We start from the raw sequence: 14,168 nt of genomic DNA on the forward strand, positions 1-14,168 counted from the left end.
TCATTGCAGACCTTAAAAAGTTTACAGCACAGAAAAGCGTTAAAACCTCTGCGGACAACTTCAGAAACAGTAGGCCCACCTTGCCTGCTTGAAACTAGCATTCTTTAGAATACTTTTTAAAAATAGCTTCCTAGGGCGCGCAAAGTAGGGACACAATAAAACAAAGTGAAGGGTATCCTGCGGAGACCGGTGGTCGCAGCCGCACGGTCCCTTCAACTCTGTAGATATTGTGTACCCTGCTGGCACCGCTAAACTGTGATGTAATAGGTTTAGCCTGAAGCGTGTCATTAAAGATCTGTCTTGGACATTGTGAAAAAAAGACAAGTAAGGCTCAATACCCAGACAAGATTTGGTCAGAAGGTGCCCTCTCACAGAGAGTTTAATCAGCTCCCTGTCTTTCCTACAGGATACCACACGCTTCTGGAATTCCACCTTAACATGCGCCTTATCCTGGGGTAACAGTTTTATAGGATGATTTGATTGATTGATTTCTATCTGGCTACTACATTTTTTAGATCCTTAGACACCCTTTTAGGTGACCTGATCTGACACACCGGGTGACGGAGGGTGGAACTTGCTAAACTCGTCTGTCCCGCGGATAAAGGTGGAATAGGAGCACCAAATTGTGAACACTATTACCTCACTTCCTAACTCCAGTGGCTCTGTACTGTATCTAAAGTGCTCCAGCATTTCAATCCAGTGGGTCATGCTGCCTGGGCTTCTCCTGGCTACTATTGGTCATTGGTCGTGTTATTGCACGGAACTTCATCTTACTACTTGAATGCTCTCAAATTCACCAGTGGTTCCTCTATCAAGCCTGCTCCACGCAAGAAGTGGATTTGCTTTTATCAATCTCACGCAGTCATGATCTTGGAATGGACACCTTGGAAGGTCTCTTGCATGAGGGACACATACTATTTTTTTTACCCTTCACAGGTTACACCAAATTAATGTTTTTACCTCCTGACTCACATTTGAAGCATCCACAACACGAAACTGATATAATGTTCGGTTTGTGAAATGACTGTATGTACCATTGCTATAACGTCTTAACACCGGAAGCTTCTGTCTTAATTGTCTGCATTTGTATTCAGTTATGTAGACATCTTAAGAGCTGGTATATACATAACTGTATAAGAGTGAAAGTAAAAAAAAAAATGTTCAATGAGGTTGCAAATGGGGATTGGATGGGTGGCTAATTAGAGGATTAGGGAATAGAAATTTTATTAGGGGAGTAAAGATCTTTTCCCTATTTGGGATTCATAGTGATTGTGTATTCCTCTTTATCTCCAGTTTGTTTCTAAAGGCACCATGTATATGTTCACCTTCTTGATGCAACCGGGAAGTCTAGAGCAGCACCAGCTGGCAACTAGGAAAGGAAGGGAGGCGGGTGGGCAAAATGGGTGGTGCATGCACGCAAGGTGAGTAGCGACTGAAAAATAAAGAAATAACCACTTACCTTGCTTGCTGCAGGTCGTCCACACTCCGGTGTTCTGCTCTGCCTTGCGCTGCTCTCATGCACATAACCAGCATTAGAGCAGCGCTAGGATTGGAAGGAGCGGCCTCTCTTTGGGTTCTCAAAAGCACTGGTGGCCTGTGCTTTCTCAAGCCCAGCTGTCTAAGACAGGTGGGTTAGAGAGGTTTCAAATGTGCATGTCAGGCAGGCCGTCATAAGACAACTGGCCAAAGAGACATGCACACTTTTAACAGTGCGCAGTCAGCCCACCACTCCTCCCTTTTGCTGCTGTCACAGGCCCGCCCCGTCCTGACACAAGGTTCAGGATGGGTGTACGAAAAATAAAATGGTAATTAATTAACTTCATTACCATTTTATTTTTCTTCTCTGCTTTTCTGGGGTCACTTAAGTGGGGCTTCACTCCTGACTCTCATCGAAGAGCCACCCTTTGTCGAGAGAGCAACAATGTATTTGTTTTTTGATTAATTTGGGAATTGTTCAGGACAAATGATTGGATTGGTACACTTATCCAAAGATTAACATCCTTGCCTAAAATTTGCCCTGAAAATAGGTGTACTAAGAAATATACAAAATGGGGGAATCTTTGAAACAATATGGCTCTCTCTAATTTACAGCAAATAATAATATTGCAAGTTCAATTTCAAGAATACAGAATGTTCATTCCACTTTTTTTCGATGCTCAGCTTCTTATCAACTGCATTTACAATCAAGATTGACACTTAGGTCCTGAGCTTTCTATTTTTCCAAACACTTAGAAGATGGTTCTCCCTCTGATTTTAAAACAGTTTCTGTAAATGATTGGCAACCCTTTTTCATAAAGAGTGAAGTCAAGATTTTACCTTTTGACGAAGACTAAAATCAAGAATGAACCTAAACCAGAGAGGCTCCATTGACGATTCAAAGTTTCTGCGTATACATCGAATCTATCTCTAGAGGAACAAATGCAGGGCACCAAATGTGAATCCGTGCATTTCACGAACACAGCACACACTGCTGCATAACCTTCTCATTCTGAGCTAGAATTGATGCAAAACTAATGTTCCTTGCATTTCTGTATTTTATTAGGTATGAATGCAGCAGTTCGAGCTGTGGTCAGAGTGGGGATCTACACTGGTGCCAAAGTCTACTTTGTACATGAGGTCTGTCTGTCTGCCTGTTGATATCTGCACTGGAGTATTTCCCAAAAATGTGTACCGTATTCGAAAAAAATGTGTACATTAATTATTTGATTTTGCAAACATCAAGTTCTTACTTCTAATAAATGAACAGAAAACTGTAATGATTTGGTGTCTCCAGTGTTCCCTTTTTGAACCTCAGTTTGCTATTTAATTACCTTAGTTATTCTAGTGTTACTTGGATGAAGGTGTACACAAAGTCTACATAGAACAAATGTGCAGTATTGTAGAGTATTTATAGCTGTGCTCGTTTTGTACTTCATATTTGAACAGTTTACAGTCACAGCTGACATGTGTACATTCTTTTACAGCATGACAGAGGACAAAGGACACTTTTAGAATTCTTATCATAGGACCTTTAAGTGTTGACATATCTCGTTTTTTTAACCCGGTCTGCAAACTCTGTAAATTGTTAATGTGTGTTACTTTTTTAACTCATATCGCATGGCTTTGAACAATGAAATAATGCTAACTGTTTTAAAGTGCTTTGAGTACTATATTTGTGTTGTTAATTCCACATGCAGGGCTACCAAGGACTAGTTGATGGCGGGGACAATATCAGAGTGGCAACATGGGAGAGTGTTTCAATGATGCTTCAGTTGGTAAGTAGGGGTGGTCTTAAGTTAACTTGCACGAGTGAGCTCTAGTTACGTTTACAAAGTTCAGTTAGATGGGTTACTCCATCAAAAACTTAAAACAAAACACAACAAATTATGCTTTCTGTATTCAACCCATCTACGGGATACATTTTAATTTATGATAATTTAGTTTACCGTTGACATGTAAACTAGTCCTTCATGCGTTGCAGTGCATGTAATCCATAGGAAGCAGAACGATAAACCAAGCCGCTGATAGTATGTGGTCTTAGGGTAATGCTCCTCTCGGTAGAGCCAATGCCCACTGTGTTTACATTCTAAAGAATTGATAACAATACCTCTTGCAGGAAGCTGTTGTGTCAAGTCAGACCTAAAGAAAACAGCAAAGCTGGTGCAGGAAAGTACATCTTTGCTTTTTGAGTGGCAATACAATAAAAATGAACTGTTGAAATACCTGTAAAAAGCCCTGTTTAATGTGCTACTCACTTGTGCCATATGTAGGTGTAACCTGCAACCGCCTATAAAGTTCCACATTATGAACTTGGAGTTACAACATGTTAAAATCAGAATGTGGTGTGAACAACCACTACCCCACGAGTGTCCAGTGTAGTTGCAGGACCCCATACACATTGGACATACGGTTCATCTACATTAAACTCATTTACCCAGTAGCTTTCATGAAAGCCTTTTGTGCATCCAGCCCTCTTAAGCCCTTGTAGTTTAACTTCCCAGGGGCCTTTTTGCAATTTAGATGTGTGCAACAAAAACAAGCATGTACAACACACCTTACGATTGGATAGTCTAGAATAAACAAACATGGTCGTGAAAAAGTTAGGGTGTGAATTTTAAAGTAGCAAGGATTCAGCTCAATAAAATGCATAATGGATTTGCTATTGTTGCAAAAAGTGTTACAATTAATTAATTTGACTATTACCTAAATGTAACCCATCCTCGTCGCCAATGTTACAATGATGGAAGGTCCAGAGGTGGTAGGTTTCAAGTAGGTATTTATTGTAATACAGAGTTACAGAGGTAAGGTGTTAAAGCCAGGATAGAAAGTAGGCCAGTAAGTAACTCTGTAAATATGCCCCACCAGGAGCTGTCCTCCTGGCAGCTCAGCCTTCAGTCACCAACTGAATCAGTTCACCCATCCAACATTCCATGACATATACAACATTCCACACAGACAAGCTAGAGAGCAGAGGAAGAGAGAGGAAGGAGAAATCACCATACAACACCGTTTACCAAACTTAGAAAGGATGTAAGGCGCAGATTCAAATGCTTGACCCCAGCTTGTGTCCACCTCAAGCGTTTAAGACACTGAGCCATCTTGATCACTGCTCTTGGGTGGAGTAGACAGGGCAGCCCCACAACTTTGTCAGTACACAAAGCTCATTGATCAGTGAGTGAATATTCGCAGCCCCACAGGGCCTCTTGCAGTGAAACTATAGACACGTTCATGCATTGAGATTCTACCTCAGTGCGCACATTTCACGTCTTCTCCGTTTTTTTACTGTGTAATGACCACTCAGCAGTTCTATATGTCGCATCAATGTAAAGGCACATTTTGTCTTGAGTTTGCAGCTTCGTCTCTCCTTTGGTGCTGGTTTCATTGTTATCATGGCATTAAGTTTCCACATTGGATTGTGTTTTGCACTCATGGCCATTGCAACAATCACTTTTTCCTTATATCAACCATGCTTCGATGCAACTGTACAGCACAAGAAGCAGAACATACTTGTTCATCCATATATCTTGCGTATATTTTGCAGTCCATATGAACACGGACTGACAAACATCATCTAAAAAATGCAGAAAAATACAGTCTCAAACTTACATAAAAAACACCCTAAAGATATCTCAACCTACTTCAAATTCAATTCCTAAATCCAGTCATACACACCTCCCACCTATTGTAGGACTGTGTTAATTGACTGCAAACTCCAGTTCTAGTATATTTGACTGTACTTGTCTGTTCACTATTCTAAGTGTATGTTTAATTTGATATAGACTATAGAGGGATTTACTGCTCTGCAGCCCATGCATATTTTAAATCGACTGCCATCTGCTAACGAAAGAGCGCTTTGAAGCAGGGGCCTCTACATGTCGCTCCTTGGATCAACACAAGTGCAAAAACAGTGTTCACACACCCAGATTGTTGAACATCCCCAGCCATGAAAAAGGGCATCAAGTAAAGGCATAACCTTGCAACCACCTTGACCTTTCACTGGGGATCATTGCCATAGAGGGGTAGTCTTGAGTGTAACAGGATCCTGTGTTTGGCGACCATGTGACTGTCTAAAAAACTTAAAATAGCAGGGGGCTGTATCTAAGAGATGCACATGTAAAGGTTCCAGGCTGATATTTTAAACCTAGGGCTAAGTAGGGACAGTAACACACATTTCTGCTTTTAATTTTGTAATTATGGGTTATAGCCATGTATAAATATGAATCTACGTAAGGAAACACGCTAAGCCACAACATTCCTGTTGCGTTAGTCAGTGCGGACTTGTATATATTTGGGGTTTGTGTTTAAGTAACGTTGTGAGTCAAATTACAGACCCACAAGGACCCCCTTGAGCGTACTCTCTTCTTCAATAGTAGCTACTTAGTCGTGGACCAACTGGAGCAAACTCGTCAAAAGGGGACCACACATACTAAATACCTTTGCAGGATCCTTTTCCACGTTTATGAATTGTTAGAGATGAAATAAATAAGTAACGAATTGCCAGTGAGTTGAATGAGCCAGTAGCTACCTTTAGGCAGGGCAAGACCTTCACAATGTATGACAGCCTGCACCAAAGTTTCTCTTCCACTCTTTTACATGAGGGAGCAGGGAGCATAGCTTAAGTGGTGGCAGTTAGCCAAGGGGAAGTACCTTCTTGCTGATGTCTACTACCATATGGTAATATCTTTTTTACACAGAAGATCCACTTTAGATTGTAGTACTTACTCTATTTGGACCCAAGTCAGACATTGAAGGTACGTAGCTTGAATGAATATAACTTCCTAATCGACAGAATCACGTAAAGGTACGTCATTGGTAATTTATTAAAGGGAAATTTATCCAAACACTTTTTAAGGTCGAAGCCCACCAGGCGGTTCAGCTATCTTGTTTCGAAAAGACTTCTTAAGGTCATTCATAAAGCTTCCCTGGGAATGCATTCCACCCATTGTTTACCATTGGCTTTGTGGTTTTCAACTAACTCACATTTGCTTTCATTCTGTTTGCTGGCGCTGTTTGTTTTAGAGTGTCTACATGTCTTTGGCTGTCCCATGGAGTGTAGCCTATTTTCCATCGCTCCTTGTTTTCTCCACGAGTGCTGGCTGTCTGTAAACAGACCTTTACTTTTTGATCTTATCTTGATACATTTCCTGTGCATTCAAAGACCAATGTCAAATCTCAGGTTTTGTCTTCCAAGCAAGCTTGGTGTTTACTTTTCTTTTGCTGACTTAAATTGAGAGGTTTTATATGACAATCTTGCTGGATACTGGAGGTGGGAAAGGCACAGCAAACTTTAAATATCTGTAAATGAACTGTGCAAATATTTCAGAATACATCAGAATTAAGAAAGATAAAATGAAGCCCATTTTTTGTAACTCTACAGAGTGTTGGAAACATATTTTCATACGATTAAAACAAATCAATACACTAGGTGATGTCATTTCCACACAATATCGTAAAGCAGTATGTGCAAAGGTAATGGTAATTTCATAAAAAAATATGTTGGGTGTAATGACAGTGCGCTTCCACACCATGCATACTCCACTTTACGCCATTACACTCTATGACACTCCACTCTACGCCCCTCCACTCTACTCTACTCCTCTCTACACTACTTTGCGCCACTCTATGCCACTTCACTCTAGGCCACTCTACTCCACTCTACATCATACCACTCTACGTCGTTCCACTCTATGACACTCCACGACACTGTACGCCACTCAACTCTACGACATTTCACTCTACCACAGTCCACACTAGGACACTCCACACCACCTTACTCCACCCCATGCTATGCCATTCCACTCTATCACACTTTACTCTACGCTACACCAGTCCTCTCTGCTCCACTCGACTCTACAACACTTTCCTCCACTCCACGCCCCTCCAGTCTGACACTCTTCTGCACTCCACTCCACTCTACAACACTGTACTCCACTCTATGCTGCTACTCTCTAGGCCGCTGTACTCCACTCTACGCCCTCCACTCCACAGCCCTCCACTCTACAATACTCTACTTTACAGACCTCAACTCTACAATACTCTACTCTACAACACTCTTATCCACTGTATGCCACTCCACAACACTCAAATCCACTCTTCGCTTCCCCACTCTACGACACCCTACTTCACTCTATGACACTCTGCTCCATTCTACGCAATTCCCGGTATGCCACCGTACTCCAATCCGTGACACTCCACTCCACAACACTCTCCTCCACTCTAGACCACTTCGACACACTATGCCATTCCACTCTACAACACTCTATTCTACCATACTCTACTCCACCTTACGCCCTTCCTTTCGATGCTCCTCCACTCTACGACATTGTAGTCTGCTCTGCGTCACTACACTCTACTTCACTTTATGCCGCTCCACTCTGAAAATTTACTCCACTCTAAGTTATTCCATTCTTCTGTACGACACTACACTCCACACCACTTTGCTCTACAACTTTCCACCTCACTCCACTCTATGCCACTCCACTCTACGACACTCTACTCCACAATACTCTGCTCCACTCTATGCCAATCTAGGATATTCCGCGCCATTCCAATGTACAACACTCTACTCCACTCTACACAAATCCCTCTATTCCACTTTACTCCACTCTGTGCTACTCCATTCTGTGATACTCCACTCTACTCTATGACACACTACTCCACTATTGCACTCACACCACTTCGCTGTACACCACTCTTTGCCACTCTGCTCCATTCCACTTTGACACTGTAGTCCACTCATCGCCACTCCACACCGCTCTATGCCCCCCACTCTATGCCACTCTACTCTGCTCCACTCCACTCTACTCCACTCCATTACACTCCACTCCACTCTAAAATACTCTACTCCACTCTTTGCCCCTCCACTCTACGCCACTCTACTTCACTGCACTGCACTCAATTCCACTCCATGAAACTCCGCTCCACTCTAAAATACTCTACTCTACAATACTCTACTCTACGCCCCTCCACTCTACGCCACTCTACTCCGCTCCACTCTACACCACTATACTCCACTGCACTCTACTCCACTAGATGACACACCATTCTAAAATACTCTACTCCACTTTACAGCATTCCCTCTATGCCCCGAACGTAGCCACGCTGGTGTACAACGTGGCTAAAAGACATTGGCAAAGCAAAACAGCTCTTGCATAGGTAAGACCTATTGGCTTTGCCAATGCTTATTTGTAAAAGGAGTTGAGTAACTGAATACTGACAACTTGAGCACTTCTTTATACTACCTACAGTGAGTGTACAGCCACGTGGAGGATTTCAAACCAATACCTTTTATAACCTTTTTAAGGACGGCAATTCTAATTTTGCAAAGAGTGCATTCCTCATTCTCAAGGGCAATGGAGTTTGGGACCAAAAAGCTGAATTCAGGAGAGTGGTGGACAGTCAGGGTGATGCCCATGAGCGCAGGGAGGTGTACGCTGCCAGCGAGGGTTGCAGGGTTGTTGAATGTTTAAAAGGTAAAGCCAGTGGGGGAAACCGGCATTTATTTTTGGGAACCTACACTTCTTTTTCCTCATCAGGTATTAACCACGAGGAAGAGAGAGGAAGCCCACAAATGGGATAGGAGGAGGAAGAGAAAGAGGGAAAAACTGGCACAAAGAGAGAACGCAGGGAACGGCTTGAGTAAATAAAGGGGCGGGGAGCGTCTGGTAGTGGATTAAAGAGGCATAAGATGGAGTCCGCACTTTGAAGCCTTGCTATTCCTCGAGCTGATTTTTGAGACCACCGCCGGAATAGAGTTCTGGGCACTGGCACTCTTTCTTTTACAAATCAAGCACAGACGGTATAGACCTCTTACCACCGAGGCATGGGAGCCATTAAAGACGACTGAAATCAGGCAATTGCAGGATCAAAAAGGCCTCTGCTCCCCTGTGATGATGATGGTTGTTCTGCGGTTGCATGAAACGTGGAATATACTTGCACACTGATGGTACTGGTACTCAGACCAAGCCAAAGGTCATCTGTTTCTTAGTGCAAAATCAAGACTGGAATACCAAAAGTACCTATAAATACGTTTTTGTGATAAGTGCTTTCCAGACCCAGCCTTCTTAAAGCAAAAGGCTTAAAAGGCACATTCACTGTTCGCACACTAAGCTGGAATTACCAATTCCCTCTGGGTCATTATGGACAGGTTCCAATCTTGGAATTTTGTATAATAAGCCTAATGCCTAGTGGCTGTTTCAATCTTGTTTTGCTTGCATTTATAATTAGACTAACACATCTGAAATCACTGATTTGTTGGTGACAAGATCAGGACTGGAAAAAACTGTCCAAAATGACCTGGAGAGAAGTGCCCACTCTACTCCGAGCTGCAAAGAAGCATCCCCTCGAGGGCCCACATGCTTGACCCTTTTCTCCTTGTGGTCCACCTTCCTCAGCCAAAAAGACTTCCTGGTGAGCAGAGGATGCTCCTGTGCATGCTCGAATGTCCGCTCCAATCCTTGATCCGAGGTATGGAGAGGTCATCATCTTAAATGCCTCATTGGACTGCAGTGCAATTGTGAGCCATGGCCTGGGCTTGCATATCCGTCTTTACCGGTTCACCTGTCGCTGTTCTCCAAGTTCCCCCTTTTTAGGGCTCGCCTTTCCTATTCCGCAGGAATAGGAAACGAGCCCTAATGCAGTCAAACCGTACTTCAGGCCAAGCAAGGGCTCTCCAGCGGATTTTCGGAAGTGCACGCCTCGTGCACGAGCTTGCCGCCTGCCTCCACCCACATCAAAGCCATCTGTTGCTTTGCGCTCGGCCTCAGGCCGGCACTTCTCCTCCCCTAATTATTCACTGCATGGCCGGCCGGCACATCAAAGGCTGCTGCTCCCCATGCGTCTTGTCTATTTTCTGCTCTCTCAGTGTTCCTCGGGGACTGCTCTGCCAAGCAACATCGTTGTGAGCCAAGAAATGAATTCACTTCCAAATCAGTGTTGAGTGCGTCACTGACTGTGTTTAAATTTAATTTCGAGGTGCCCTTTACATTTCCTTTCTGCTGTGTCTGTCACCCTCAACTTGTTCTGTTCCAGGCGCTTTCTCCCCAGGCCACTTAATGGAATGCGTGATTTTGCAAAAAGCCCTCCTACCGTGCCTTGCTAACTAACACTGGGTGGCAGTGAACAACAGATCGAAGCAATCTGACAGAGCCAACAATATTTTGAGTTTACCCCCAACTTCCGTCTGAGTGCCGGTTTCATTACCATACGAAAGACAACAGCCAGCACTCCCCGCTCGTGTCAAAACACACCAGAGAGCACTTTATATAGAGGAGTCCAGCAAGTGTCGTAACCAATTACAATTTGGCACCATATGTTTCATTTCGAGTTCAAACACCGATTATATAGAGCTATCCAGGGGATGAAAGACAGTCTGTTAATTCCAAATGGTCTTGGCATTTTTTTTCTCGATCTGCTTGCCTCTCTCTCTCAATCTGCTTCCCCCAACAGTGTACATAACTCGCCATTCAAACGCCCCCGTCGTTTGCCTGCTCCGTCCTACCTTACCTCTTCTGCAGACCCCCTGCCATTTTGTGTATGACCTGATTGTTGAATGCTCAATGTCTACAAACCTCCCAGCATCCTGGCCATTTCTACTTTCATTACCCAGTCCTTTATTTGCCTTTATGGAGGCCACTCTCGCGCCACCACAACTCAATATAAAACTTTGTGGCACCCATGCAGGACCACGCTTTTCTCTGCTTGCCTTCCATCCCTGCCATCTCCAGCCTCCCACCTGATTCTAACTCCCCGCCCACCCTTTCAAAACACGGCCAAATTTAACTCAGTGCAGTGGTTTTTATTAACGGTTGAGATCGTCTTGAATAGATGCATGAAAATCGCTTCTTTCTCGTCTTAAGACAGAGTTGGAAAATCCCAGTGAATTTATGGTTAATATTCCTTAGCAGTTACAGTAGTAACAGCGCTTTCATTACGTACGCACAAAGTGCATACTTATTCAAACACGGCTCACCATTTGTTCTATGTGTGTATTTAGTCACGGCTCCAAGCGCCCGCGCCTCCTGGAACCCACTGCCCCCTTTGCCTTAACACTTCCACACACGGTTTATACACTTCGCGCATTTCTTCTAAATACTGGGTCATCTCGGGTCGGGTGGCTGAGGAGGAGTGGGGTGCATTCAATGAGAATTCCAAACCTCATTTTCCGGCTCTTGGTTCTAAGCACTCAAACGCTGCACTGTGGGAGTTGTAGTCAATAAAACCCAAAGCTAGAAAAAAGGCACGTCTGTGTCAAAAGCGAAAGCAGATTTTGAAATCTTTTGAACTTTTTTTTTACAGACCTGCAGTTTGGGTTAAACAACTACTAAATCATACGTGTGAAGTTAGGTCATGTGAGCAGCCAGCGACTTCTCGGCGCATTCTTTTTCACCCCTAATCTACCAATCTTGAGAAAATTCTGCATTGCGCTAAAAGGAAGTTTAACGGGTTAGAAGCAACCATGATGACGGTCCACAAACGTGTACATTTTGAGCGTCAGTTACATGAAAGCGATAAACCTTTCGCATAGGCCTTTCGCGCCGAGACACTTCCGGGTATCTGTGCGCCCTACAAATGTTCATTAACATAACATAACATAAATTAGGGATGAGCGTGGCAGCTCTTAATAAACAGACGGGTTCGTTCATATTGGGCACTCACAATTTTGTATTCCTGTATTCTAGACTGGCCTTTGTTTGTTAGCGCAGCAAACCATGAACTGAAATACCGGAGGTGACAAAGAAAACTTGTCTCCTGAACCGTAGCCCATGTCGACACCGAAATGAAACTAAAACTATATCCAACTAACCATTATTTTATAATTTCAGTTGGAACTTGCGGTCTGGGGCTAGACAATTCAAGCTGTCTGAAGCCAATCCTATCAGCGCCCTTTCTTTCCCTAGGCCCTTTCCTTATCTTGTTCCCCTGGGGACAGTTTAACACCTTCTCGTACCTATGAATGGCAGGTAACAAGCGCATCAGAAACACAAAAGAGGCAAACGAGGTCAGTGCTGAACACATTAAGGAGGCTGGGGCTCTTGTCAGCCATGATTTCCTACACCATGGGGCCACAACGCACGGTGACCTGATGAATAGAGACACTTAATTTCTATTTGAATATGTTTGCCTGCCGCCCTTGGGTACTACCTGCACTTAGAAGTGCCAGATGCAAGGTATGAATAGTACTAAATACAAATAAGATATCCGAGCTTGAATGGCGTCAAATGACACGCCTGAATACACCACAGAGTAACACTTGCGTGCCTCGATTCCTATCAGACATGGCTAGGGACTGTCATCGAGTACGTTTTATTCAGTCAGTCAGTCAAGATACTTTATTCGATAATTCAATATCATAAAAAGACAATGGTAAACAAAATACAATCAATTACACTAATACTTTTAGATATTTTAAATAGGTTTAAAAAGTCCAGTCAAATATCAAAAACTTTAAAAACTTTAAAAGTTCAGAAAAACATTAAAAGCGATCAGTTCACAGAGTGGTAGCTATTATAATCGGTCACTTATTTAAAAAGACAATATACAAAAAATGCATTTTTAAAAGAGTACATTTAGGCAGGAATTTTCATTATCTTGCTTTTCTCCCTCACTGCCCCTACCAAAAAACTAGCGACATGAGAAATGGCTCTCGGGCTGTCTAGTAGTTGCAGATATAGGAGTGCAGGCCTCACTTGAGTAAAGCCTGCTTCCCTAAGGATAGGCACAAGGAACTTCCTCCTTGCGGCTAAGTAATGGCTACAAAACATTACAAAATGCATAGTATCTTGTTTTGAAAAATTGTCACAGGAACACGGTGGTGCCTGGTCAGAAGTGTTCCATTCCGTGAGTTGACCCAATGTTAAATAAATCAAATTTAAACGAAAATGCGTTAAAAGAAACATGTGAAAGGGACGGTTCACTAGAACCAAATAAGGTTCAGGCCAGGGGGGATTAGCAACCATAATAAAAGATCTAACTGTGGGTTTTTTCTGAGCTCCCTTTCCTCCCTTGCCAGAGACAGCATCTGTGACATGGTTTCCTTCGTAAATGCTATGTCTCTACGGGTTATACTTTCAGGGGAGTAAAATAGCTCAGGTCTTCCAATTTTCTGAAAACCCTGTTTGATATAGGACAACCACTTAATTTTGTTTTGGTTGTCTAAACCAGAACAGTCCTTAAGAATAGCATGGTTCAGGGAGAGTTCATCGTTCAACCAAGTCTTCAGCCAAGTTATTAATGGGGCAACCTTCAACATATCTGTAATAAAGCCAACACCCAACTCTGAGTGCACTGAAAATGAAGGGGTTGACTGCGGCACCGACAAGATTGATCTCATAAATTTATTTTCGGTGATTTGCAAGCAGTCCGTTGTACTGTATCCCCATAGTGAGCTGCCGTACGTTGCGACTGTCAGACACTTTGCTTTATAAATATTTAACAGAGCTGATATGGGCCTAGCCCCTATTTTTTTGCTAAAGGACATAACTGCCATAGAAGTTCTAGCAAAGGCAATATTTCTTGATTTAATCTGTGGGCCCCATTTCCCCCTCTCCTCAAAAATAATGCCCAAATACGGAAAGGTGGGGACTCTATTCAATTTCTCATTACAGCAGGAAAAAGTTTTTATGTTTTTCTTTCGAGAACCTCTCCCAACTATCATTATTTGTGATTTTTTTACATTAATTTTAAGGTCT

At 42.9% G+C, this 14,168-nt stretch overlaps 1 protein-coding gene across 1 annotated transcript in view; it reads left to right on the forward strand.

Moving 5' to 3' along the window:
• Positions 1 to 14,168, forward strand: part of LOC147749112 (ATP-dependent 6-phosphofructokinase, muscle type-like) — a 288,878-nt gene that overhangs the window by 94,655 nt on the left and 180,055 nt on the right. The window contains exons 3-4 of the mRNA XM_086966253.1: positions 2,543 to 2,616; positions 3,177 to 3,254. Of these exons, the coding sequence (XP_086822379.1) occupies positions 2,543 to 2,616; positions 3,177 to 3,254 (152 nt within the window). The remainder of the gene's footprint in view (positions 1 to 2,542; positions 2,617 to 3,176; positions 3,255 to 14,168) is intronic.

Source organism: Lissotriton vulgaris, chromosome 1_1 (assembly GCF_964263255.1).
Source record: "Lissotriton vulgaris chromosome 1_1, aLisVul1.2, whole genome shotgun sequence".
NCBI classification, from domain to species: domain Eukaryota; kingdom Metazoa; phylum Chordata; class Amphibia; order Caudata; family Salamandridae; genus Lissotriton; species Lissotriton vulgaris.